The sequence below is a fragment of the Achroia grisella genome, unplaced genomic scaffold (assembly GCF_030625045.1).
Source record: "Achroia grisella isolate CSIRO2021 unplaced genomic scaffold, CSIRO_AGI_Agris_v1 utg780, whole genome shotgun sequence".
Lineage (NCBI taxonomy): Eukaryota > Metazoa > Arthropoda > Insecta > Lepidoptera > Pyralidae > Achroia > Achroia grisella.
In genome coordinates, this window is record NW_026713020.1 from 7,022,386 (window position 1) to 7,050,380 (window position 27,995).

Below are 27,995 nucleotides of genomic sequence, written 5' to 3' on the forward strand. Positions count from 1 at the left end.
AACAGAGTTTTTTCTCGTATTTATAATATTATATATATAACAGTAAAGATTTGTATGTATATCTAAATATCCTGCGGTATATAGAATACTTATTTGAATAAGTATTGTGAGGCTTAACTCTTGAGAATTGATTGATCCGTCATACTCGTGAACGGATGCTGCTTGTAGGGACTGGTTCTGGCTACGGCCACTGATTAGACTATATATTTCTATATGCTGCTATTCTCTTAATTTGAATTTCATAATGAACCTGTATTTTTGTACAAGCTCATTTGAAAATAGTCTGTAATAAACCTACATGAATAAAGAAAGAATTATTAATAAAGATATTTTTTTATTGATTCCTCATACAAATCGATTGGTACCGGTAACACAAGCTCTGGTAGCTTGAGACTAGATGGCGCTGCGTGAGTTGTTCTGAGTTATAATTATTATAAAATGTTTCTCACCAATGTTCAATCTAAATTTTAACTACATTTATTCTGATAGAGAGTAGATTGTTTTATTGTAAAACATGTATAAATAGAAAGAATCTTTATTCAAATAAACTCATTACAATTTTGAATTGTCATATTTTTTTATACTATCAGTCATTCGGAACGCAGATTCATCACAAGAAGAATGAGCAAGAAACTTGTGATATCTTAAGTAAGTAAAAGATATAAATGTTTATAGATAACATGTTATATTTAAGCTATTTATTCATAAAGTTATATATATTTATAATTTAACGTACAGTAACGTAGTGCTAAATATATAATACTAGTTACTCGCCCTAGCTTCGCACATGTATTATACATATAAACCTTCCTCTTGAATCACTCTATCTATTAAAAGTATCGCTTCAAAATCCGTTCCGTAGTTTTAAAGATTTAAGCATATATAGGGACGGACAGACAGTGACGGTTTGTTTTATACTATGTATTAATGATGTAGAGGCACGTAAAACGACGAGCGATGTTTAAATAGATGCATGAGAAGATTGCGAACTTTTCTTCGACCGGTCCGTGTTATGATGCTGAGATTGTATTTGACCTGAAACAAATTAGGAGAATCTATACTTATATATACAAAAATGTATGATTTTTTATTGTGCCCTCAGATTAAAGTCGTATCAGTCAGGTGGTAGTTGGCCTTCAGTCACTCCATAAGTTCTTCCGCGGGTGTAGAGTGCCATCTGTACTCGACCCCTATCGTCTGGTAAAGCTGTAAAGGCCAGCTGCGGCCAACAGCATTAGAGTAGTCCGAAAAAAAACCAATCGCGACGCTAAGATATTATGGAAGTAAACTCACGGTAATTCGAAAGGCTTTCGAAATAGTTATCCTTCACAAGCCAAAAGTTAATAAACCACTGCACCAACGCTCTACAGCTCATGTATGCTAACAGTAATGATACCCAAGATGTGTCAGAAGAAGCATTTTCTGTCTTCTCCATGGTCAGGTCTGACGGTCTTTTTCTTATGGCATTGACATGTTGTTTGTTTGAATTAATATACAGCAATATATCGACTGTGAAAAGAAATATATATAAGACAAATCTAATATATAAGCTTCTGGTGGCACAAGTTTTTTTTTATGTAGGACATTTTGGCCGCTTATGAACGTCAAATTTTTAAATTATAATTTTAATCCCTACCATCCAGTTCTGTATATAGATCCAATTGAGAAGAACTGGCATTAAACTCAATTAAATTATTTTTATTTTTTTTTGTTTCTTGTTCATACTCCTTAGAAACGGCTTGACCGATTTTGATGAAATTTTGTTCTTGTGTTATGGGTACTAGATAACTGATACATATACGTAGGTACATATTTTTTGTAAATACATACATATTATACATAGAAAACATCCAGACCGATACAAACAATTATACTTATGAATACAAATGTTTGTACCGTGCGAGGAATCGAACCCGCGAGCATCGGTCGTAAAGCGGTGTGCTAGACTGCTAGACCACCAAGGTCGTCAATAAATCTCATATGTTGCCATTCCAGAGGGCTATGTCGTTGAGACAATAGTATAGTCAACTGTCATTTGACTGACATATCTCATCTTCAAACTGAAATACAGTTTAGAAGAAATTGCTTTGCGGCTGAATAAAAGATAGAGACACACATGCTGACAATCATCGTTATCATTACATAGTATAAAACAAAGCCGCTGTCGCTGTCTGCCCCTATGTATGCTTCGATCTTTAAACTACGCAACGGATTTTAAAGCGGTTTTCTTATAATAGATAGAGTGATTCAAGAGGAAGGAAGGTTTATATATATATATATATATATATATATATATATATATATATATATATATATATATATATAATAAATGTACACCCGTGCGAAGCCGGGGCGAGCAGCAAGTTTTGTATAAAGTAAAACTCTGTTTTTCATTTGTAAGATCTTTGAAGTAGGTTAAACATGGATTCGAAACGTCGAGATCGAATAAAGGTAAAATAAAAGTCGATTGTATTCAGTGGAATAACCGGATATATCTATGGGATAATATGGATCGAGGTCAGGTGGCAGGGTGAGCGGGTCCTCCCTTGAGCAATAACTTTCGTAACTGCGTTGTACATATTTCTTTGAAAATAAAATTGATGCTTGACCTTAGTACAGGATTTCAGAAAGTTATATTATTATTGTTACAGTTTCAGAGAGAGCTCTTGAGTCGTCGCTGCCTCACGGAATAATTTGAACTAGTGTTATGATTATAATAATAATGGTTGAAATTCGAGCAGAATTAATTTTAATTATTAAGTTTAAACCTTACTGAATTGAACTCAATAGAAGTTCAATTCAGTATGCAGATTCAATTGAGAAGAAACGGCAAGAAACTTATCTGATTTTTTTTTAGATGTAATAGTGAATGGTGCTCAGTTGTCTCCTTATACAGCCTAATTTCCTACAATATATTACTATAACACTTTTTTAAATTCTTTTTCAATACATATACAATTATGCACTTTTATAATGAGATTCATAGTAATATATACATGAAAAAAATTGTATTCTCCTCCTATTTGTCTCTTTATACAGCCTAATTTCCTCCAATATATTACTATAACACTTTTTTAATTTCTTTTTCAATACACATACAATTATGCACTTTTATAATGAGATTCATAGTAATATATACATGAAAGATATTGCATGAATTATCCATAGACAGTGGTAGGTATTTCCATATAATAACGTATGAAATTGGATGGCTTCTCAAATACTGCTTGCGGTACTGATACGTAAGCCAAAGTAAGCCATATGAAATATGATTTCTTATGAAAATCCTGTTGGAATGCTATTCTGTCGAAATATTTTTAGTAGAATATTGGTTTTGTTGCAATTCTTAGTGGTTTACTACTTACTGGGATAAAACCACAAAACCTTGAGTTTAAATTTGACTGAGAGTAAAAAAAAAACATCGTATGGTGTATCAATGAAAATTTCTGTTTTGCGGTGATAGAAAAGCAAAAAATAATCATTTTAGTAACGATTAGCGATCCGCTGCTATTTCATATGGATGCGTTTCAAATCATTGAGTTTTTCGGCTTTGCGGATCATCATCATTATAGCTTGGAAGACATCCACTGCTGAACAAAGGCCTCCTCTAAAAATCTCCACGACGATCGGACGATACTGTTCGCATCCAACGTTTTCCAGCGATCTTGACCAGATCGTCGGTCCCTTGTCGGAGGCCTTCCCACGCTGCACACGTCTTCCGGTCCGCGCCACTCGAGGTCTATACTGACCCAACGGCCATCTGTCCCACGAGCGGTTGTTTCCTTTCTTTAGTCTATATGTTTCCCCATATCAAACAACATATATTGTCAAAATTTGATACTAATACTTCCCACCGTTGTGGGGAAGGCGATTGTTAGTAATGTGGACTCACGACCGCATTACTAGCAATGTACCATGTCAGGTTGACCTCCACGCGGTTCTCCCTGGAAACCATCATGATAAATTCCTGGTGAATTTGTCACAATGGGCTAACTGACCTGGCCTCGTGTTCATCTTATCATCCTCCACTGGTGCCCCGCCAGTGTAAACCGTTAGCGCGGGCGGGTGCACTATCCATTATCATCCTTAAAAAAAAACCTCCCACCGTTTATACGCAAAACGTTAATACTCAATCAGAGCGGGGTGGTTAGTAATGTGGACTATTAATCTCATTGGTCATAGCCGTCTACTATATCAGGTTGACTTCCTGACTGACCTGAACTTATGCTCATCTTATCGTCTTCTACTGGTGCCCCGCCAGCGTAAACTGTTAGCGCAGTTGGGTGTACCATTTCATTATCAAAACCAAATAAACATATTAACAAACACGTGCAGTTTTTGATTAGAAAATTATAATAATTAATGATATTTTAAGGTAGTTAGTGAACCTTTGGAAACCAAATGAAAATTGTTAAGACAACTCTTTTTGTGTGTTGAATTCTTGTTAATTTGTATAAAACTTGTTAACATTACGTAACTCAACCAAACACCGAGCAAGTACAATTTATCAAATCTAACAAGAAGCTTATAATTAATTTCTAAGATTGTAACTTCGGCGAAGTTGCCAACTGAATATATTTTAAGTTTAGGACAAACTTAAGAGGACGAAAAGAGCTCAAATTTGTTGGACAATTGATTCAAATAAATATTTTGTTACTCGAATGTTCTTTAATCCATTTATATTCTTTTCTAATTGTTGCTTGTAGGGACTGGTCTGTTATGATAACTATGACTTATTTATTTTGTTACTCAAGTAACTATTTATTTATGTTCACTTTGCTAATTATATGTAATAAATGTTATTCTATTCTATTTTGCAGTTTGTATTACACAACCCTACGAGCCTACCACCTTCTTTCGAATTTTTGAATTAATATTGTTGTCAAAGATTTTTGTATCCTCTAAATTTAAACTTACGACCTTCTGGGTGTAATAACGTATTTATGGGTTACACATACATGCGTAAATATAAAACATACATATTTTAACGAAGCATACGAAATATATAGCAGTTAACACGTTATCAATATTTGGCAGAGAGCGACAGACAAATAATGGGATAAAGGACAGACAGCGACATCGACCTTTCTTTTTATACTATTATGTAATGATGACGAACAGCGTTTTATATTGTGTAATGATGAAGAACTAGAGAAAGTAGAGAAGTGAAGATCGAGAGACTTACCTTCAGTCATCGTGTATTTCGTGTCCATTAGAAATAACGTCATATATACTAAATCCACTGTAATTATAGCTACTCCAGTTAAAGCGAACGGTACTGATACTGTATAGAATCCACATGGTCGGTGCCTTACTGTCATATTGAGGAACGCAAATAGCAACCACACTACGTGAAGTGATAGCCATACTCTCATTTTACTGTAATACAATAATAATAATCTCAGGACAATTCACACAGCACCATCTAGACCCAAGTTAAGCTAGCTAAAGCTTGTGTTATGGGTATTAGATAACTGATATATATATATACATAGATATATATTTTTATGAATACAAATGTTTGTGATATGCGAGGAATCGAACCCGCGACCATCGGTCGTAAAGCGGTGTGCTAGACCGCTAGACCACCGAGGTCGTCAGGAAGATAGATTGAAAAACTATAAAGAAGATAGATTTGAAAACGTATCAATATACTCTAGTACAATATAGTCTACTCAAATAATACAGTTGTATAGACTAAGAAAATAAAAAAAATCTATTTTTTAAACTACTGGATGCATGCATATGTATATGTATAAATACTAGATGTTATTGTAAATATACATGTGTTCTTTAATATATTATTTATGTCTTTTCTTTAGTGTAAAATATAAAATCAATCCGGAAATATTTTAACTATTCTTGTAAGTTATTCTCAATATTCACAATAATTGCAAACGTTTACATGTTATACATATATATATATATATTTTTTACATATATATATGTAGACCAGGGTACTCGTATGTCGCTCGCTAGCAAACAAAGATTCAAATGTCTTATATATAGTGTATTATATAATATAAGTGATTATACATGATAAAAATGTTTATGTAGACAAATGAGATTTAAAATTTATGGCGCTGACCATATTATATGATTGCACAAAGATTGGGTACGTAGCAGTCTCTTAGAACAACATTAAAAGAGCAACAAGCAAGTTTCTTTATCGTTCTTTTTGTGATATGTCCGTGTTCCGAATGAGTTGTAAAATAAAAAAAAAAATCTTAAGTACTTATTATACATTAGGATTATTTAAATAAAGATTATTACTATTTCTATGGAATAGTAATATAACTGATAACTAACTCTCTAAAAGCGGCAGCAATTTCATTTTTCACTGGCCACACAATGTTTGAGGAGGATCCGGATGTATAGTTGTAGAAGTACACCCTTCCACACGCTTCAGGGTCATGGAAGTATAACAATTTCGCCAGGGTCACTTCGTGCAGTTCTGATGCCGTCGGAGCCAAGTGGCAATTGAGGGTCATCCAACTTATAATTACGCAAAATGCAGCTAAAATTTTATATATATATTCTATAAAAGTATATGCAAATATATAGGTCTGGAAAACATTAAAATATACGTTAAATAAGGTGCGTCTTTGTTTTCACTTAGTACATATCTACGAGTAAATAAATACAATTTAAACCAAAGTTATTAGATAAAATTGAAGTGTCTGTTTGGAATTTCTTATTAACAGCTTTTCAATAAATGCATATGAAATTATGTAGGATACTTACATGAAAAAAATTGTCAGTCTGTTTGTCGTTCTTGCTAATCTCTATAAACGGTGGAGAGATTTTGTTATTTTCATTCGCAGATACCCATTCATTATGTATATTTGAATTAAAATAATCAAAAAGTGGGTGCTTTTTTTTAATGGGTGATAATGGAATGGTTGCGCTCTAATGGTTTACGCTGGCCAGGCACCAGTGCAGGATAATAAAATGAACATGAGGTTAGATCAGTTAGTCCACCGTGGTCAATTAACCAATAATTTATCACGATGGTTTCCAGGAGGTCAACCTGACAATTTATATTGCTAGCTTGCAAATGGGGTTAACAGTCCACATTATTAATAATTCTCTTCCCTTAAAAAGCGCATATTACTACCATATAATAATTATATTAATATAATTTTATATATCTACTAATAATAATTTAATTTACATATCCAAATAATGTATTTACATAAAGCGAGCTTTGCTGACAAGATAATTCAATTTTCGTATCAAGCGTCGATGTTCTAAAAACAGATTATAAAAACGATTTTAATTCCATTAAACCAATTATCGTTCATCCAATTATCAATTCAGATATTCGTTTACGATAAGCGGAATTTGTAGCAAATCGAAATAATATCAGATCGGCGAGATGAAACAACTTACTTTGATATAAAATAACAGCCGCCGTCCAAAAACAGATAGGGCAAACAAATTCAAGTGGGTTCTGAACCAATTTGCTGTCACTGGGACCGCTCAGAGTTCTGTAGTATAATACGTAGTTGTTGTTTAACTGTTGGTATACAGGTTCGGGTATTGACAAGTTTCGTTCTTGCATGTGTCTACTCTTTACTTCTCTCTTCTTATTTTTTTATTCTTATATCGTAGGTAACTTTGCAGCTGTATATGTTTAGAGTTAAGAGGACAATTCCTTACATCCAACAAATAGAAGCTGTTATAGGATTGGAGATGAAACAACTTACTTTGATATAAAATAACAGCCGCCGTCCAAAAACCGAGGGACCCCATTAGTGGACGTTTTAAAGAACTGTTTACGATCACATTTTTGCTTTCGATTTGTAAACTGAGCTTAAAACGCTCGGAAACAATCGAGATAGGGCAAACAAATTCAAGTGGGCCGTGAACCAATTTGCTGTCAGCGGGACCGCCCGGACCCTGTTTTGATTACAGGTAAAGTCCAAAATTAATGGCTGCCGTCTCCAAGGCGTGGTGATAATGAAAAATTTAATAGCGCTCCAGTTGAAGGTTTCAAATTGAATTTCCTTGAAAATAGAATCGTCTCGTTTCATTTCACATTATCAAGGCTTAGCGCTCTTGATAAATTGCTCGCTTTTAATTCAAAGGGAACTTACAAAGAAATAATAGCTTATACTCGTGTTTAATAGAAGATTTTATTTATAACGCTTTTGTGTACGAACGGTTTATGTTCGCCAGATCTGCAGTGTAATACGTGTTTATCGTTGAACTGTTGGTATGCAGGTTCTGGTATTGGCAAGTTTAGTTCTTGCACGAGTCTTCTTTTTACTTCTCTCTTCTTCATTCTTTTTCTTATGTAGTAGATAATTTTGCAGCTGTATATATTTAGTGTTAGGATGACAATTCCTCTCATCCAACAAATAGAGGCCGTTATGGGTAACCATCCAGCAAAATCATCATAATTTCTTAATTGTAATTCCACACTCCATCCGCTGTATCTAAGAACCATGCCTTTGGTAAGACTTTGCTGTATATGTGCCACATAGACAATAGCCATGGATATATCAAAAAATAAGACAGAGATAGATATATATAAAAACATAGCAAGCACTACTTTCAGTAGTTTGATATTTTTACTCTTTCTCGTTGCAATTCTTAGGATCATAGCGGCAAACATCCAGATAATATGGATTGTTAAACTCAGCTCAATGTACCTATGGATAGAGAAAAGTTATTCAGTAATAAAATGAAAGGCTAGCTCAGTGTTTTTCAAACTTTTTGATTTCGCGACCCCTTTACAGCTAAAAATATTCTGGCGACCCCCTTGTGTCATAGAAAACCAAAGAAATAATTTAATTAAAAGCCTACATACGTTACTTAAGTAAAAAAATGTTTTTATTTTGGTACATTTATCTATTATTAACGCAGGTCACACTGCGCCGGCGCCGGCGACGGTGACACCGCATTGTCGTGGCGTCAACAGTAAGTACACGCACGCCTTCCGCAATGTTTTTTTATTTAACCTCGACTTTTTCTTTCAGCCGAAAACGCCCCGATTAAGGTTTCACGCCCACAGATTGGAAAACACTGGCTGGCTAATATCCGTTGCATTGAGGATCGCTATAACTTCGAAAGAAACATCTCTATCTCTAACTTATTTCTCTCTCTCATTTTATTAGGTGTGTTTTGGTCGAAGGTTGATAAGGTAGGTACAATATAAGAGGCATGATATCTTAGTTCAAGTTCATGGCAAGGCATAAGTGGTATATTATAATGTCCAATGATAACGTGATATCATTAGTGCTGTTTATGTATATAGGTGACGGTTACCACATACCACCAAGACCGTCAGCTTGTTTACCATTTCTTTTTTTTGTAAATATTCACCATTTAAACTTAAAAACTTACACAATGTTAGTTACCACAGTCCTCTGAAACGGTTTGACCGATTTTTATGATATTTTATATGCATATTCTGTAGGTCTGAGAATCGACTACTATCTATTTTTGATACCCCTAAGTGATTAGGGTTGTCCACTTCTACCATTTATTTTTTATTCTTAGGACAAACATTTTTAAAAATTGTATACTTACCATTAGCATAAATAAGTACAGTAGGTATGTATTTTTTAATGCCTCATTATTAAAATTAACCTTAAATTTTCACCTGTTCTTAATAGCGATTTTAATTTACATGGCAAAACAAAGCTTGCGGGTTCCATTTGTAATATATAATTCTATCGGAAACTCTTACAGTTCGAAGATCAGATTGATCAATTACGAATGCTTCATTGAATGCCAGAAATAGATACGAGATTATTATCAATAATATTTTAGTACGTTATTATTATTATAACGAGTATATTCCGTGTTTTGGATGAATGTAGTGATATACAGCGGAATCTCGATTTGGATTTAATTAAGAAAATGTCTTTATACATGTAGGTCTATTACATTATGTCAAATCTACCTACGAGTGCTTTGGAGCCGAGAAAAACTGACTAGAAACTCAGCTTGTATTCTTTCCAAATGAATGTTGTACATGTTTACAATAATACAGATTCATTTTCAAATTTAGTAGTACAGATACACAATCACTATCTGCTTAAATTTATTAATACGTTAGGATACTACGTACTTTCTAGTTTTTGCTGATAATCGTGTAGAAACAGTCATAATAGCTGGTTTCCATTTTATGGGGAGTATTTGTAAACCGAAAGTGTTATTAGGTAGTTGGATGTTGGAGAGAGATCTGGCTATGTGCAGGTTGTAGTCACACGCTTGGGGATCGAAGAGGTACATGATACGTAACAACTTGTCAAAATCTAGGGTTGCGTTGTCTGGAGTCCAAATACAATGCAGGACTGTAGCGGAGCCGAGGAACACCAAAATACCTGATCAAGAAAAAATTTGATTTTTTATGCTACTAATAATATTCTAAATCTATACATATGAATAAAATTGAAGTGTCTGTTTGTAATATTGAAATAACCGTTATTTACTACATGCATGTGAATATAAATATGGTACATACACCAAAATTTTTTTACAATTTTTGTCTGTCTGTTTCATCCGGCTAATCCCTGAAATGGCTGGGCCGATTTTGACGGAACTTTTTTGGCAGGTAGCCGATGTAATGAGGAGTAATTTAGGTTACTTTAATTTCAGAAAAAATAGGTTAAATTCCACGTAGAGGAAGTAGCGGGAACAGCAAGTGTTGATTGTGTTAAAGCTGCTTTCTGTTTGCTTTAGGAGAAGTGGAAATTTTGTACTTAAATTTAAATAAACCACGTTGTGTCTTCACAGTTGTATTTTGACGACTGATTGTAATGTACACAAACGGTGGCCAGCCGGTAGAAACACACATAACTATAACTGCGGTCCGATATAGACCAACCAGCTAGTAATAAATAAATAAAGAAATATCCCAGGACAATTAACACAGCGCCATCTAGTCTCATGGTCAGCAAAAGTTGTGTTATGGGTAACATACAACTGATATAAATACTTAGATTTTTTTTGTCAATACATAAATAATATATATAGAAAACACACAGATCGATGCAAACAATCATATTCATGAATACATATGTTTGCACCGTGAGAGGAATCGAGCCCGCGACCATCGGAATTAAAGCGGTGTGCTAAATCGCTGGATCACCGAGGCCGTCAAATATTAACAGTGGACAGTTCACACATAGCCATCTAGTTCAAACTTTTTTTTATAAAAAAAGTAAGTTGTATGTGGGAAAGTGAAGGCAATTTTTTACATTAATATTTCATCTCTTTCGTCAGGACTACCTCTCACGCGCCATATTCATAATAAATTTTCATTTCTTCTGGCTTTCATTCATTCTCGCGATCTTGTTCTTTGTTCCTACTTTATTAATATTTTCATCTTAAGATTTCGTTGAATTACTATTCAAAATACTGTCTTAAAATTCAAAATATCTTTATTAATGTAGGTCTATTACAAACGCTTATGATACGTCAAATCTACCATCAGTTCCGAATGATATCGAGATGAGAAGAGCTGACAAGAAACTCAGCTCGTATTCTTTTCAAATAAATGTTTCAAATAAACTTTCTGATGGTCGCGGGTTCGAAACAATTATTTGATTTGATAAGTATTCGATATATCTATTTGTAATTATTTGTACGTTCTTTACAATATATAAGTTAACTAACTACTTTCCCCAGCTTCGCTCGGGTGTACATGTATTATACATATAAACCTTCCTCTAGAACTCTATCTATTAAAAAATAACCGCATAGAAATCCGTTGTGTAGTTTTAAAGATTTAAGCATACATAGAGACGGACAGACAGCGACAGCGACTTTGTTTTATAATATGTAATGATATATAATAACAAAAAGCATTTGAGTAAGAGGATCAATTGTACTACGTAATGTGTAAGCTTCGCTTAATTTGGGACTAGATGGCGCTGTGTAAGTTGTACTGAGATATTTGTTAAATTTTGTATAACATTTGTAGATATAATAATGTTGGAAATATTCATTCCTTTATAATTTAAGAGCTGTGCTCTTGTCGGTGGAGCTGCCGCCACCTTCCACGATCTTCCATCAGTCCTTTTAGCTGTTGGTACGACACGACTCAAACTTTAACGTTGGAAATATACAACATTTTAATTAGTGAGTTTATATTATTTCACTATACACATTTTAAAAACAAACAAGATGGTAGAAGACTTTCCATCAATCTTATTTATTTTCAATATATTATTTTATTTTTATTTTTAATTAACCTTAATACTTAAATTTATACATTAGTTTTTGAAAATATTGAGAATATACACTCTCAATATTTTCAAAAGCTAATGAAAGTATTTTAATGCAGTTTCTATCCATCAACAGAGTAATTTTTGAGGTAGGTTTAGGAATATAAATCTTTAAAGTTTTATGTAAATAAATTTAATTAATTATTAATACTGAGCGGATTGCTCTCTTGTAATAACATCAACTCTACAAATGACTGATACCTCGTTTCCGAGATGAAGCTATGAAGTTATAACATACACAATATATGTATATATATATCCTGTAATAGTACGGGTAAATATCAAAGTAATATATAATTATAGAACATGATCTGTGAAATTTGAATTAAGTTCTAATCGCCTTTGACGATGGTTAGGTGATAGCAAATAGGTAGTTAATTCACTGGAAAGCTCACTATAAACACGAGTTTGTAGAGATAACTTCGATATTATACAGGGTTCGATAGTAGTTGTCAATATTGACTCAACTAAAATTGATGAGTTTCGTAAGCAAACTGCTAATCTTAGCTTTGCATCTTAGAAAATTTAGTGAATAATATATTTTCATGTTAATAACCAGCAAGTAGTACGAGGTATAGTAAATATATAACATTTATGGTAAATTACCATGCTATCCTGTAATTACAGTATATACTACTTATAAACAAAAACACTGAAATACCAGAACAAACCAAACAAAGTGTATCTTAGCTGAAATCATAGTTTTAAATTTTTAGACACGATATGCAATGGTTGTACTAAATTGTTATTTAGTCTTGCATTTATTATTTACTATCTACTCGCCCCGACTTCGCACGGGTGTACATGTATTATATATATATAAACCTTTCTTTTGAATCACTCTATCTATTAAAAAAACTGCTTCAAAATACGTCGAGTAGTTTTAAAGATTTAGGCATACATAGGGGCGGACAGACAGCGACAGCGACTATTTTTATACTATGTAGTGATATTAAAAAGTTTGCGTTTAATATACATTATTTATATTGGTTATATTGTGGCTAAATTTATAAATATTAGTATAGGGTAGTATTACACTATGGTTCCATTCAGTGCATAAGTAAACGTTGAAGCAGATTATTTAACAATATTGTTAACCGGGTCTTAACACGAACAATTATATACGTATCTAGTTGTTTAGTACCCATAACACAAGGTCTGCTTAGCTTGGGACTAGATGGCGCTGTATGATTGTACTAAGATATTACGAAGTTACGATACAAGAGAGAGCCGAAGTGTTTCCGCATTATAAACTAAAAATTGCCTAAAAACATGATAGGATTTCCAACAAATACGTTTTTTCCAGTCGACCTTTACAATTGGTATTTTTAATTATCTGACTCTCTACAAAATGAATTTAGTACTTTAAACAGAATGCTACAAACATGTACACAGAGCGCCTCGGAATTGGTTACTAATTTATTGTGTAACACAGTCCGCTGAACTTTGAAATCGATACCAATTAAATTTTGCAATTCGATTGTGAGCACCCAACGTGCCTAGTAATAAATCATTTGGTCCATCGGAGGGTGGTAGCAGTCTCTCAGTTTGGTATCAGTCAACACTGTAAGCATGATCAAGCATGCTGATTTTCTAAATGGGGAACGGAGAAAGGTTAGCGTAAACGTTTTGGGATCGTTCAGCAATATATTCGAAGTTGATTTTGCTGTTCACATCTATACATATAAATAAAATTGGAGTGTCTGTTTGTAATATTAAAATAACCGTTTTTTACTAAATGCATATGAATATAAATACGGTACATATACCAAAATAACATTTTTTGCAATTTTTGTCTGTCTGTCTGTTTGATCTTGCTAATCTCTGAAATAGCTGGACCGATTTTGATGGGACTTTTTTTCGCAGGTAGCTAAGGTAATAAGGAGTAACTTAGGCTACTTTTATTTTAGATTTTTCTTACTTTAGAAAAATTAAGTTGAATTTCACGCGGACGAAGTCGCGGGAACAGCCAGTAATTAAATACTATTATATGATAATACTATATTTAAATACATGTTATAACTTTACTAATTGTTACTAAATAAAGTCAAATATACCGACAGACAACTATACATGTACACAAATAATAAAATTTTAGTGTCTGTTGGTAATTTTAAATTAACTTTCACTTAATGAATATGATACGATATTTGTATCAAGAAAAAATAATGATATAAATTTTTGTTGCTGTCTATCTGTCTGTTTGCTTTTGGTAATCTTTAAAACAGCGGGACTAATTTTGACGGACTTTCACACGCATATAGCTATAAGTAGTAACTTAGGCTACTTTTATTTGAGAAAGTTTATCTATTGTTATAAAAAATATTTTTTTAATTCAGCAGTAACAGTATTTTTTTTTTTGGGGTATTTGGGCTATTGTCAGATGCTAAGTCCAGTAGCAGTGCGACCTGCGTAGACCTATTGTACTCGCTCTTTTTCAATGTACGCTACCTAGACCCGTCAGTGACTAGAATTGAAGGATATTCTTAGGAGCGATGGTTTGTATCTCCTCAGAATAGAGTGTATCCTTCCAAAACAGATGTTTCGTTTATGTATGAGTGAGCTACAACCATATAGGATGTGTAGTAGCATAATTTCGTGAGTTTATATCAATATGTAAAGTTACGAAGTTAATTAGGTTAAATAAGGTAATAAAATACACTAAGGTTATTACAAAATCGAAGTCGCTGTTAACAGTATCTTATATATAAAATTCTCGTGTCACAGTTTTCGTTTCCATACTCCTCCGAAACGGCTTGACCGATTCTCATGAAATTTTGTGTGCGTATTGAGTAGGTCTGAGAATCGGCCAACATCTATTTTTGATCCCCCTAAATGTTAGGGGTAGTCCACCCCTAAATTTTATTATTTTATTTTAAGGCAAAACAACGTTTGCCGGGACAGCTAGTAATATATATATATATATATATATCTTATTTTATATCTACTAATACACATATTAATATGTCATACCTCTTCTTTCACTGCCTTATCTCAACCGGCAATCAAAACAGAGCATGTGGTGGCTGGAATACGTGAGACTGAGGTACCAAAGGCAGAAGACTACAAAATGTATCTCGGTATATTTAAATTTATCGCGATACAGATTCTCTAAATAATACTTACACTGGATGATAACAGAGTTTGCGATCCAACCGCATTTCTGTCTATCACTCGGCAATAAAGAAATTGGTATACGATCCAATATTAGACTTTTCCTTAACATTATGCACAAACTTATTATCTTTCACATATCTAGTGTAGACATTTTGATTTAAGCTGTCAAAATCAACAGATTTTATTGACGTATAAATTTGAATGTTGCTGTATTGAAATAAATTGTATATATTATTTATCTGTGGTAATATTTTTGATTTTTTGCCCATTGACCAATGTAAAAATTTCTTTACATATACGCGAAGTCATAAAATATAATTTTGCTATTAACAGCGCCATCTAGTTCTAAAGTAAGTTGAGCTTGTGTTATGGATATGTGACAACTGATTCAAAAAGGTTTTTACTTTGAAAATGATATGGATGTTTTTTTTTTGTAAATACATAATATATATCGAAAATACTAACATCGATACAAACAATCACACTCATGAATGCAAATGTTTGTATCGTGCGAGGAAGTGAACCGATGACCATCTGTTATAAAGCGGTGTGCTAAGTATTTATGAATTTACTAACTGTCCCGGCAAACGTTGTTTGGACTTAAAATACAAAAAAAAAAATAGGGGTGGACTACCCCTAACATTTAGGGGGATGAAAAATAGATGTTGGCCGATTCTCAGACCTACTCAATACGCTCACAAAATTTCATGAGAATCGGTCAAGCCGTTTCGGAGGAGTATGGGAACGAAAACTGTGACACGAGAATTTTATATATAAGATATACATTTTGATTTATTTATTTATTTTATTATTTTGATTAAGGATGAGTTTAATTAAATTTTGGTTTGACATGGGTTAACATTAAGATTGTTCAGTGAATATGTCGCTGCACGCGATCTCACCACCGCTGGGCTGCTACTGAAAATCAGTGTTTTGCTGAAGAGTAAATTTTTCACTGAGTAGCTCAACACTTTCGTATCCCTGTGGCACCTAATATGTATTTTAATGTTTATTTTATGTGGAAGTTAAAGTGTTATGTGTTGTTTTTTTATAATTATTTACTATTCTTATGTGTTATTTGAATTTTGTTTGTGTTATCGAGATACGAATAAAGATTTTTACCTATCTATCTATCTATTTATATTAATAAACTAGCTTTTGCCCGCGGCTTCGCTCGCGTAGTAGTAAGTATTGTTATTAATTAGGTGTAGTTTTTGTGGCTTTGCTTTTTGTTGATAATTATGAAATGATTAGATGCTTATGTACTTGTTTAATTATTTATTTTAACAAAAAGACGACATCTTTTATTGTCTTAACAAAAACCGGAAGTGGGTCAAGGTGAAAGAATCATAGATAATAAAAATATAACAGAGAACCCAAAAGTTGTACAGAGTAAGTTACTTTAAATATAGAGATTAATATATTCTAACACTTCCACCAAATTAGATCTTTCCTCCCTCCCTTAAAGAACATACTAATTTAAGTAACAATCAACTTTCAGTAACAATAAAAACTTACACCTATAATTACCATTACTTAACAATTATCTAAATATTCATAGTTTTAACTGCAATAGATAGATAGTTATATTATATTGTTAGAAACAAAAACAGTCCAATTAATGAGAAATTAATTAAGTATATTCAGTTAGTTTTGACATCCCTATTTTAGATCTCATGAGTTTAAACTTTTCTTTAGGCAAAGCTTTTGTAAAAATATCAGCATACTGATTATTGCTACTAACATAATTCAGACTGATGATATTTTCATAATATTTTTCTTTCACAAAATTATACTTAATGTCTATATGCTTACATCTCTTATGGAAATCACTATTTTTAATAACGTTTATTGCACTTTGATTGTCAATATTGATACACACAGAACTTTGATTATATTCACTAATATCACTTAATAACTGTTTTAACCATATCGCTTCCTTTGTGGCTGCACAGGCAGCCATGAATTCAGCTTCAGTTGTGGACAATGCCACAGATTGTTGACGTTGGGTGCACCATGTGACTGCAGCACCATTTTTAAGAAATACATATCCTGTTACTGATCTTCTAGTGTCAGTATCATTTGCAAAATCAGCATCACTGTATCCAATAGATCAGCACTATCTGGATTAGACACATAGCATAGACCAAAGTCTTTTGTTTCTTTTAAATATTTTAATATTCTCTTCACAGCCTTGCAGTGAGATTCATTATAAGAATGTAGGAATCGACTCACCTGACTTACTGCAAACATAATGTCAGGTCTGCTTACAGTTGCAGCATGGATGAGTGATCCGACTACTTCTCTGTAGGGATACTTGCTCTCTAGTGAGCCATCACTTTTCTCCAGTTTGACATTGGGATCAGCGGGAACACTGTTGACATTTGCATCAGTCATATTAAATTTTGTCAACAATTGTTCAATGTATTTGGTTTGATGTATAAAAATACTGTTTTTGATTCTTTCTATTTGCATTCCTATAAAATTGCTAAGTGATGATATTTTTAAACTAAAATTCATTTGAAGATCATTTAATACATCCATCATGACATCTTTGTCTTTGCACAACAGGAGTCCATCATCAACATACAGACAAAGATAACATTTAATATTATTAATTTGTTGTAAACACACTGATCAGCTTTGCTTTTTACAAAACCAAATTTATTAAGGACTGAATTAAATTTTGAATTCCAGCACCTAGGTGCTTGTTTTAATCCATATAAAGATTTAATTAATTTACATACCATGTTTGGTTTACAGTCCAATCCTTCAGGTGGTGTCATGTAGATATCTTCCTTCAGTTCACCATATAAGAAAGCAGTGGTTATGTCAAATTGAGTAATTTCCAAGTTTTGTTGAGCTGCTAGTGACAACAGTAACCGAATTGAATCATACCTTACAGTAGGTGAAAAAGTTTCGTCATAATCAATACCTGCCTTTTGTGAATATCCTTTTGCACAAAGCCGAGACTTATAGCGAGGTCCAGTTGATTCATCTTTGATGCGGAACACCCACTTACATCCAATTACTTTGATATTTGGTTGCTTTTCTACCATTATCCATGTACCATTTTGATGGTGAGATTTTAGCTCACTTTCTATGGACTTTTTCCAGTATTCTGAATCAGTTGAGGCAAGTGCCTCCTTGTAGCTCATGGGAATAGAATTTGATTCATTTTCACTGCAGCAAAGATAGCCTTTTTCTTCTAATTGTTTTGATTCAGAGAATATCTCTTTATTTCTTGGTCTGAGCGTCATATTGGACTGTGGTAGTGACTCAATGTTCATTCTTGGTAAGTAATCACTCTCACTCTCTGTAGTATTATCAGTATCTGAGTAATATTCAGTTGCAGTCCTTGTGGAGTTCAATGTATTATCAGAGCTTTCTGATGCGTGGACATCATTTGATTCAGGTGAGTCACACATTGTATCTGCTAAATCCACTGGAACATAATTTCTTTTCACACTTGATTCTATGAAAACAGCATCTCTGCTTTTGATCACACTTCTAGAGTTTGCTAATACAAATCTGTAACCTTTACTGTTGTCACAATATCCAATAAATATTGTTTTCTGTGCTTTGGCATCCCATTTCCTTCTTTTCTCTTTTGGAAGATGAACCATCGCATCACAGCCAAATGTTCTTAAATGACCAAGCTTCGGTTTACGCCCTGTCCACATCTCTTCAGGAGTTTTATAGGAGAGAGATCTTGTGGGCGTTCTATTATTAAGGTAAGCAGCAGTATGAACTGCTTCTGCCCAATATAATTTAGGTAGGTGTGCATTAATTAGCATACACTTTGCTTTTTCTACTAATGTGCGATTCATACGCTCAGCAACTCCATTTTGTTCGGGTGTGTAAGGCGTGGTTGTTTGATGTACAATACCAGCATGTTTTAAAAATTCAGTGAAATTATGGTTTACATATTCAAGTCCATTGTCAGAGCGTAGACATTTAATTTTACATTCCAATTGATTCTCTACTTCAGATTTAAATTGTTTAAATTTTTCTAATGCTTCAGACTTCTTATTCATGAAATAAATAAACACTTTCTTTGAATAGTCATCTATAAATGTAATGAAATATCTTGCATTTCCTAGTGACATTGTCTCCATTGGACCACAGATATCTGAGTGCACTAGTTCAAGCACTTTACTTGCCCTTGTTCCTTTGTAACGCAAGGGTAGACGTGTTTGTTTGCCTTGCAGACATGTTATACATATTAATTTGTCATTATTTTTCATTAGTGGTACTTCTTCAGCATTTTCAGTGACCCTTTCAAGGTCTTGATAATTTAGATGACCCATTCGTTGATGCCAAAGGTAAAAATCATGTGTATCAACATCGGATATGTATGCCTTGTCACTGTGCACATTTAGCTTGTACATATTGTTGATTAAACTTGCTGTTGCAACTATTTCACTTCTTCTATTTAATATTGCACAGCCCTTATCATTGAATTTTACTTGTCCACCATTATTAATGATCTGACTCACAGACAGTAGATTTGTGGCAAGCTCAGGTACATATAGCACATTTTGAAATAAAATTTTATTAATTTGGTCTTTTCCATTCCTTGTATCTAGACTTAATTGGCCACAACTTTTTACTGCCAAACACTTGTCATTTGCTACTTTGATTGTCTTTATGAGTGGCACTATTTCATTTTGTAATAAGTTATTGTGCTTAGTCATATGCATTGATGCACCAGAATCTATATACCAGGCATCGCTACAACTTGTTGAAGTCATAAATGCAGCGGCATAACTTGAACTTTCTTGGTGAGTAACTTTATTCTTCTTCTTTTGTTTTAATTTACACTCTGTGCTTATGTGGCCATACCTATTACAATTATAGCACCGTGGCCCTTTAGAGAAGTCTTTCTTATATACTTTTTTCTTATAACCGACAGCAAACGCTGAATTGTCACCATCACACATTTTAATATCTTGAAGGATTTTAGCTTTAACAGAGTCAGAACTAATTTTCATTCCTGAGCTTTCAATAGCAATGATCATTGGTTTGTATGACTCAGGTAGACCAGAGAGCAGCAGTGTACCGAGCCACTCATCGTCTACTTTAAACCCAATGTTACGTAGTTTGTGTGCTGTGGTCATTATTCTACTGACATATTCTTCAACATTTTGACATCCAGTTAGTGTCGTTGTACATAAGTCCCTGAGTAAACCCACTCGGCGTGTTAGCCCTGAATCATCGAATGCATTTGCCAAGTTGTTCCAAACTTCTTTGGCAGTCTTGGCTTCTTGAATGTGAACATAATTAACTGAGTCCACCAGTAAGATTATTTTCGATTTGGCCTTTAAATCACGTTTTAAATCAATACAGTTTTCATCAATTACGCAGTCCCACAGTTCCTCGTGTTCGAGATATGTCTGTACTGCAAATCTCCAAGTTGCATAATTGTCACGGCCGGTCAGCTTCTCGATTAATGCCAATGGATTGTTGGAAGTCATTTTCCGGAATAATTTATAACAACACTGGTTATTTTTCAGTTAATGTACATTTGTTACAGACGAACACGTGTATGTGTAGGTTATACTTGAAGGCAAAATTAAGAGTTTTTCTACTTTTCACTTTTAAAAAAACACAGATCAGGACTAGAACTGGGCCAATAACCTTGTTGATAATTATGAAATGATTAGATGCTTATGTACTTGTTTAATTATTTATTTTAACAAAAAGACGACATCTTTTATTGTCTTAACAAAAACCGGAAGTGGGTCAAGGTGAAAGAATCATAGATAATAAAAATATAACAGAGAACCCAAAAGTTGTACAGAGTAAGTTACTTTAAATATAGAGATTAATATATTCTAACACTTTTGTTTAGCGTGTGTAAAAAATTAGAGCCTACAAAATCTGTAACATCCCTTTAGGGGTGGAATTTATCAAAATCCTTTCTTTGGGGATGCCTACGTCATAGTAGCTTATGCATGCAAAGACTCGATCGATTTAAAATAGACAGAGTTTCATACAAACTTTCACCCCCTATTTTGTCTCCTTGGGGGTAGAATATAAATACGGTACATACACCAAAATAACATTTTCTACAATTTTTGTCTGTCTGTCTGTTTGTTCCAGCTAATCTCTGAAATGGCTGGACCGATTTTGCCGGGACTTTTATTGGCAGGTAGCTAATGTAATAAGGAGTAACTTAGGCTACTTTTATTTTAGAAAAAGTTAAATTCCACGCGGACGATGTCGCGGGTACAGCTAGTTATTTATAAATCTGTACAGACGACAAAACTATAAACCCTACTTTTAACTGAAAAAGGTAACGGTAACTTTATATTTCTGAAAATTTAAACATTTTTGTCGTCCATGTTTCTAAGGTTATTACATTTTCACTTCGCTACCACTTTTGCTACACGCCGGAAATGTGAACACATTTTAATTTTCGCCTGAAAGCTGTAAAATCTATTTATTATACGGCAAATATACTTGTGTTTAGTCCACAATCTTTTATAGTTGTTTATCATTAATTGTTATGGGTGAATATGAAGTGCTTTATCCGCCATTACTGCCGTTTAACACTGGCGGGGTATAAGTGGAGGACGAATTGATGGTGATGGTAATAATTTTTTTAATGGATGATAATGGTATGGTCTACCCACTGCGCTAACGGTTTACGCTGGCGGGGCATCAGTGAAGGATGATAAGATGAACATGAGGTCAGGTCAGTTAGCGCATTGTGGCAAATTCACCATGAATTTATCACGATGGTTTCCAGGGGGAACCGCGTGGAGGTCAACCTGACATAATTTCATAAATATCAGTCAAGCCGTTTCGAAGGGGTATGGTAACTAACATTGTGACACTAGAATCTTATATATAACAGTTTTACACATTAGTAATTTCTGATAAGGAATAGACAATATGTGCTATTTATCAGCTGTATTTTGGTATATAAAACAATTCAAATTTTCAAATTTTAATCAACATGTTCTCAATATATTTAGTTCCAAAATATTAGTTACCTAATAATTTCAAATTTAATTTAATGATTAAATTGTATTATATACGGATTATAATCCTTGCTAATATTTTAAATGCGAAAGTAACTCTGTCTGTCTGTCTCGCTTTCACGCCAAAACTACGGCACCGATTTAAATAAAATTTGGTATATATATAGTCTAGACACTCTAGGCCTTGAGAAAGGACATAGACTACTTTTTAATGCGAAGAAAGGGTTGTAAGGGGTTGTAAGGGGAGATGAAACGTTCTATGGAAGTATCGTCATTTTTAAAGCTAGAAGCTTAAAACTTATTTTTTAAGCTTTGGACTATGAATATGACAATCAAAGTTTGTACGAATTTTACCCTTAAGGGGGTAAAATAAAATAGGGGATGAAACGGAAATTCATCATTCGTCCTCTATTCCTTGCGGACGATGTCGCGGGTACAGCTAGTATTAAATAAATAAGCAAATATAATGATAATGTTATCAATAAAATGGAGTAAAATGTCATTATTACACCTATAATTTTAATAATTGGAAAGTTTCACCAAATTACTTCTAAACTTTCTTAATCATTCGATATTATAATAGCTCATTTTCCTTGAAATAGATTTCAATAATCTTGTGATGTTAATTTTGAACGAACGTAATTGCAATCAATTATAGGAATTAAAACACATTAAAAATTCATCAATCTAAGTGAATTGTAAATTCAAAAGCATTGTCACTCTAAAACGACAGTAGTTTAATAAATTACCGTGTTATGATAATTATGTAACTAGTATTATTGCTGTCATTATATAAAACAATAATAATTTAAATATGAACTTAACGCATATATATTTAGAAACATTTTAAACATACAATAGTGTGTAGTATATTTAAATGAACATTTCATCAGTTCTCGATTTAAATTACTTCCTGAACTAGACAAAAAAGAAAAAGCAAAACCAATAGATAGTAATGACGTGTCTAAGTATTTTGTTCAGGAATATGTTTATCGATTGGTCTACTTTCAATTTAGAAAACTTAACAAGATCTGTGCTAATATAGACTCACTCAGATTAAGACACACTCCTACTAGTTACTTCCAATTATTACCCACTATTTTATAGTGTTAGGACCTAATATGTCATTTTTTGTAACTGTCGCTTGTTAGTTATATAGAAAAGATGATTTACGATGCTACTTTAAACTAATTAAGGAATTTTTCTAAACAATAAAATATTTAAATGAGCTGTTATTGCGTATTCCATTTGTTAAACTACTGTTTTTGTTACATTCGTTAAACTATGTGACGACTACGACAGTGTAGTAAGAAAATTACCAAATCAGTCACATATTGTTATGATAAACAGCATTACAAATACAAACTAGCGTTAGTAAAAGAAACTGTTTATGGGTAAAAATTAAAACAAATACACATATTATGTAAATCGTAGTTTATTGCGACGTGTACAAATAAATAAATAATTTATATAACTAGTCAAAACTTCGGTACGGCATGAAAGGGCACGTTTTGGATGACTCGACAGAAAGTTAACGCAATATGAACTTTTTGAAATTAATCCTTTGAAATCTAAATTGCATGAACTTGTCACAAAATAGGCACTACGTTTTTGACGGTTTCGACAGGTTTAATATAGTTGGAAGTAGGCTGCGGAGGTTGGGTATTGGTAAGGGGCCAGAGGTACCGTGTAATCAGGAACTGCAGTGTAGATAAACAGTGGCGCACGATCTTCATCTTTGTACTGTAGACGAGCAGTGTATGCCATCTTATTTAGATCATTCTGTGTATTGTATTGCACTCTCTGCAACTGAGAGCCAGGCAGAAGGACATAGTATGCGCCCTGTTCACTCACCACATCGTTATCTTTAGGCTCTTCCTCATATTTTCCTTTCGTTTCACCTTCACCTTTCTTTTCTCCTTCTTCACCGTTTTTCTTTCCTTCACCTTTGAGTTCTTCTACTTCACTTTCACCTTCACCTTCAGAATCTTCATTCTTTTCCGAATTTCCATTCTCACTTCCCTTTTCGCTTTCCTCGCCATCCTTGCCTTCGCCTTCATTTTCTTCTCCTCTTTTTGTCATAATTTCGTTTCTGCGTGGTACTCCATATTCAATTTCAGGACGAGTCTCGATTCTAAATGGAGCTCCATAGCTGTCATCAGGAACACCATAAGAAGTAGATGGGGGAGCAACTTCCTGCCGAGATGGTAACTTAAATTCTTTAGAAGGTCTATAACCAGCTGCTGGGTATGGAGCTTCTTCAGCCTTCGCTTTGTCTTCGTTTCCTGAATCAGAATCTTCGAGTTCTCCTCTTGCGAATCTGTATTTAGTTTGCCTGTACCGAGGTGGTTCGGCTAAAACCATTGCAGCCAATAGCAAGACACAAATGTAGACCTTCATTTTATTTTGGTGTTTTTACTTCAACCGACCAGAGTCGAATGATGCTGTGCTCCCAAAACAGCACGCTTTTATACATATGTGGCAGACATGACTCGTCTCTAAGGAGGTTTCCGTTTATTCCGGATGTGTCATATCTCCTTCATATTCGATATTCTAGACGAGTGGGCCACGACATTGGCCTCTTAAAGCGACGATCATCGGTTGTGTAATTGATGCCGATTAGGAGCTGTCATTGTTCCCCACGAGTACGTGACCGGAAAATTTAACATGGTGGCGAACTTACGAAAACGCCTAATGTAGCATTTTAATATTCATGACTTTTGGTGAAACCGCTTTCTTTTGCAGTTACTAATTAGGTCTTTGTTAAGGAGATAGATATTGGATCTATTTTGGGTTAATGGTCAAATTGTCTGTAATCACGACTGCAGTGGTGGCGAGGTGTTAGATAATTTAAACACTTGTGTACTATCGTGCTCTATTGGCACTGTGGTATCGTTGAATGCATAATTAATGATATACTCTCCTTGGTACTCTATTAAGGCGTACTAGAATAAACGGCAACGTTTTAGCGCAATGCCTGCTCTTGAATGTTTACTTATTTTATATGAAAGAAATAATTATAGGTAACAAACATAATTAGTACAAATATCAATCTTGTGCATTGTGATTTGAATCTGTTTCCATTGTAACTTCTAGATCATCAACCACTTTATTTCTGTACAATGGAACAGTTTTGTCACGTATCATCATTTATATTAAATGTATAAAGGCAATATATTTCAAATTGATTTCAATTCATTTTTAGTTTATTTTAAACGTTGAATACAAGCTGGAGTAGACAAGTACGCCTCCAATACTGTAGTGTATTTAAATGTTCTAAACAAATGGAATTACAAGAACTTTAGACGTCAAATTTCCTGTTTACGTTCCTAGTCCTTAATAAAATATTTTATAGTAATTTTCAAACGTAGTGGGATGCCTCGCAGCTAGTTGGAGGGACGACATACGTAGGGCTGTGGGAGAAGGACTGAAGATCGTGCCCAGTGGTGTGCCTTGGAAGAAGCCTATGTCCAGCAGTGGATTGCAGTGGGCTGATGACGATGATGAATAAATTATTTTCTATAGCTTTAAATGATACTACTAATGTTACTACTACTTCTAATTGAGAATTTCCATAATGACGATTCTAACATAAACAAAAAATCTGTACTTCTTACATATAACACATAGAGGCGTTATATACATATATACAAATAAATATTAGTTTACATTCAGTGATTGGCGAATAGAAAATAGAATAATATTTACATATATATTTCGTAGGTGAAAGTAAAACAAGCGCTCGTTTGATTTATGGATAAAGTTATCAAAAATCTCGTTTAATTACAAAGACGGGACGGTGTGGCGTCACGTGACATGTTCACAGCTAACCCGGCACGGTCGTGCATGTTTATTACACGCACAAAATGGCCGTTTGACGTTTAATTACGCGGGAAAATGGCGGACGCCGCCGCCTTTTATCTGTTTTGTAAAAATAGATATTTCAAAAGAAATTATTATTGTATTTTTTATTCTGTATCCGTATAAAACAGAGCCTAACAGAGATTTAATGAGAACCGTATCGTATACGTGATGAAATTACAAAAAAATGCTTTGAACTTTCCAGATTGTTTTTACACAAATTGGAAAACTCTCATTCGGTGATTCCGACTGGTGTTTCATTTATAATATGATAAAAATAACAGAAATGCATATTTATTTGTACATATATTATTTATACTTTCGATTTTAAAGAAATTTGGGAATTTTATAAAAGTGTGTGTTATTATTTTAGTTATACATTGATGATGTCTAATGATGATTGATGACGATGATCTCTAATATATAGAAACTAGAGTTGCATAACAATTATCAGACATATCTATACTTAACTGTCTTTAGTTTCTAAGGGTAGCAATAAAACCTAAGTTTTTCAAACCAATGTTTTAGTAGAAAAATCTTAAAATTAGGAGACTATATTATCTGATTGCATTCTTAGAATGAGTGCGTAGCGGTTTCTATGTTGATTATAGCATGACTTTTACTTGTTATTGTGTAATTAATTATTTCAAATAAAATATATTCAAAAGGGCAATACACAAGTTTCCTGCTGATTCTTCTTGTGAGTAGATTAAAAAAAATATGACTATTCAAATGTGCTTGTATTGGGTTTATTTGAATAAAGATTATTTCTATTTTTAATTTCACTGACCTCACTCACTCTTTAACTGAAATATAACTTACAAAGCAAGCTGCTTGGCGGTAGATATAGATGAGATTACTGAACCTATGCCGATGACTTTTCGCAAGGTCTATATAGATACTCGATTGAGTAATACATCGCTCGAGAATCCCATGGGTTTTACATCTAGATGGTAATGGTATAGATAACATATTTAATATATAAACAAAAAAGTAAGAAGTTTGACATTGATGTTCAAGTTTAGGGTATTTAATCAGCTCACGATCACTGAAGGTTTCTTGACTTTGTGATCCGTGTTGGTTTGTTTAGGATTCAGTCGCCTCGCGTCCTAATAGAATTCGACAAAACAAAGGTCGTTGTCTTACAATAACACCTACAGCTTGTTTCCTTGTTATTTTTATATGTTATGTTGTTAGAGAACTATATATTGAAATTCGGTGGTATAAAGTAATATCTTTAAGACCTTGATGTTTGTTATAGGTATCATTATGTGCTCCTGAATATGATTCATATCAAAGTTCAAAGAGATCTTGTGATCTTCGTTATCATTGTTTAATACATAATAAGATAATAGAATAAAACAGTAACTTTATTTTATTTTACTTACGTAATTAGCCTATCGTGGTAAATTGACCACGAATTTGTCACGATAGTTTCCAGGGAGAACCACGTGGACGTCAACCTGACATTGCTAGTAATAGAGTTCACATTACTAACAATACCTTCCGTTTATTTTTTTATTTATTCTTTTGCACACAAATATGTACACATGGCGGACTTAATGCCAGATGGTATTCTGTATCAGACAACCGTCGCGTTGATCAGAGATAATAACTTTAAACTGCACAACTTTAATAATTAATACATATATATACATATACTAGCTTTTGCCCGCGGCTTCGCTCGCGTTAATTTATCCCCTTAGGGGTGGGATTTATCAAAATTCTTTCTTAGGGGATGCCTACGTCATAGTAGCTTTATGCATGCAAAGTCTCAGCCCGATCG

The 27,995-nt window shown here is 33.5% G+C and overlaps 4 protein-coding genes across 4 annotated transcripts in view; 1 reads left to right on the plus strand and 3 right to left on the minus strand.

The window, feature by feature from the left end:
- The window catches only part of LOC131850878 (uncharacterized), a 359,653-nt gene that overhangs the window by 121,824 nt on the left and 209,834 nt on the right, over window positions 1–27,995 (plus strand). The gene's annotated exons all lie outside the window — the stretch shown is intronic.
- Window positions 520–7,564, minus strand: LOC131851047 (uncharacterized). Its single transcript, XM_059201471.1, has 6 exons — window positions 7,393–7,564; window positions 7,196–7,250; window positions 6,310–6,495; window positions 5,186–5,379; window positions 1,294–1,509; window positions 520–1,035 (listed from the first exon to the last, which is right to left on the minus strand). The coding sequence occupies exons 1-6, from the start codon at window positions 7,562–7,564 to the stop codon at window positions 962–964; spliced, it is 897 nt and encodes a 298-aa protein (XP_059057454.1). The 3' UTR covers window positions 520–961.
- On the minus strand, window positions 8,126–15,468 carry LOC131851048 (uncharacterized). Its single transcript, XM_059201472.1, has 3 exons — window positions 15,369–15,468; window positions 10,082–10,337; window positions 8,126–8,657 (listed from the first exon to the last, which is right to left on the minus strand). Exons 1-3 carry the CDS (start codon window positions 15,466–15,468, stop codon window positions 8,126–8,128), a joined length of 888 nt encoding a protein of 295 aa, XP_059057455.1.
- LOC131850876 (uncharacterized) lies at window positions 23,916–24,748 on the minus strand. Its single transcript, XM_059201257.1, has one exon. The coding sequence runs from the start codon at window positions 24,746–24,748 to the stop codon at window positions 23,978–23,980; it is 771 nt and encodes a 256-aa protein (XP_059057240.1). The 3' UTR covers window positions 23,916–23,977.

Excerpts from the sequence above, each read along its gene's own strand:
- LOC131851047 (XM_059201471.1), bottom strand. The coding sequence starts at position 7,564 with ATGCAAGAACGAAACTTGTCAATACCCGAACCTGTATACCAACAGTTA. Across the intron at positions 7,251-7,392 it reads GGCTGTTATTTTATATCAAA|AACATCGACGCTTGATACGA; the intron begins GTAAGTTGTTTC and ends ATCTGTTTTTAG. Across the intron at positions 1,036-1,293 it reads CGAAAGCCTTTCGAATTACC|GTCAAATACAATCTCAGCAT; the intron begins GTGAGTTTACTT and ends AATTTGTTTCAG.
- LOC131851048 (XM_059201472.1), bottom strand. The coding sequence starts at position 15,468 with ATGTTAAGGAAAAGTCTAATATTGGATCGTATACCAATTTCTTTATTG. Across the intron at positions 10,338-15,368 it reads AAACTCTGTTATCATCCAGT|GTATTTTGGTGTTCCTCGGC; the intron begins GTAAGTATTATT and ends TTTCTTGATCAG. Across the intron at positions 8,658-10,081 it reads TTATCAGCAAAAACTAGAAA|GTACATTGAGCTGAGTTTAA; the intron begins GTACGTAGTATC and ends CTCTATCCATAG.
- LOC131850876 (XM_059201257.1), bottom strand. The coding sequence starts at position 24,748 with ATGAAGGTCTACATTTGTGTCTTGCTATTGGCTGCAATGGTTTTAGCC.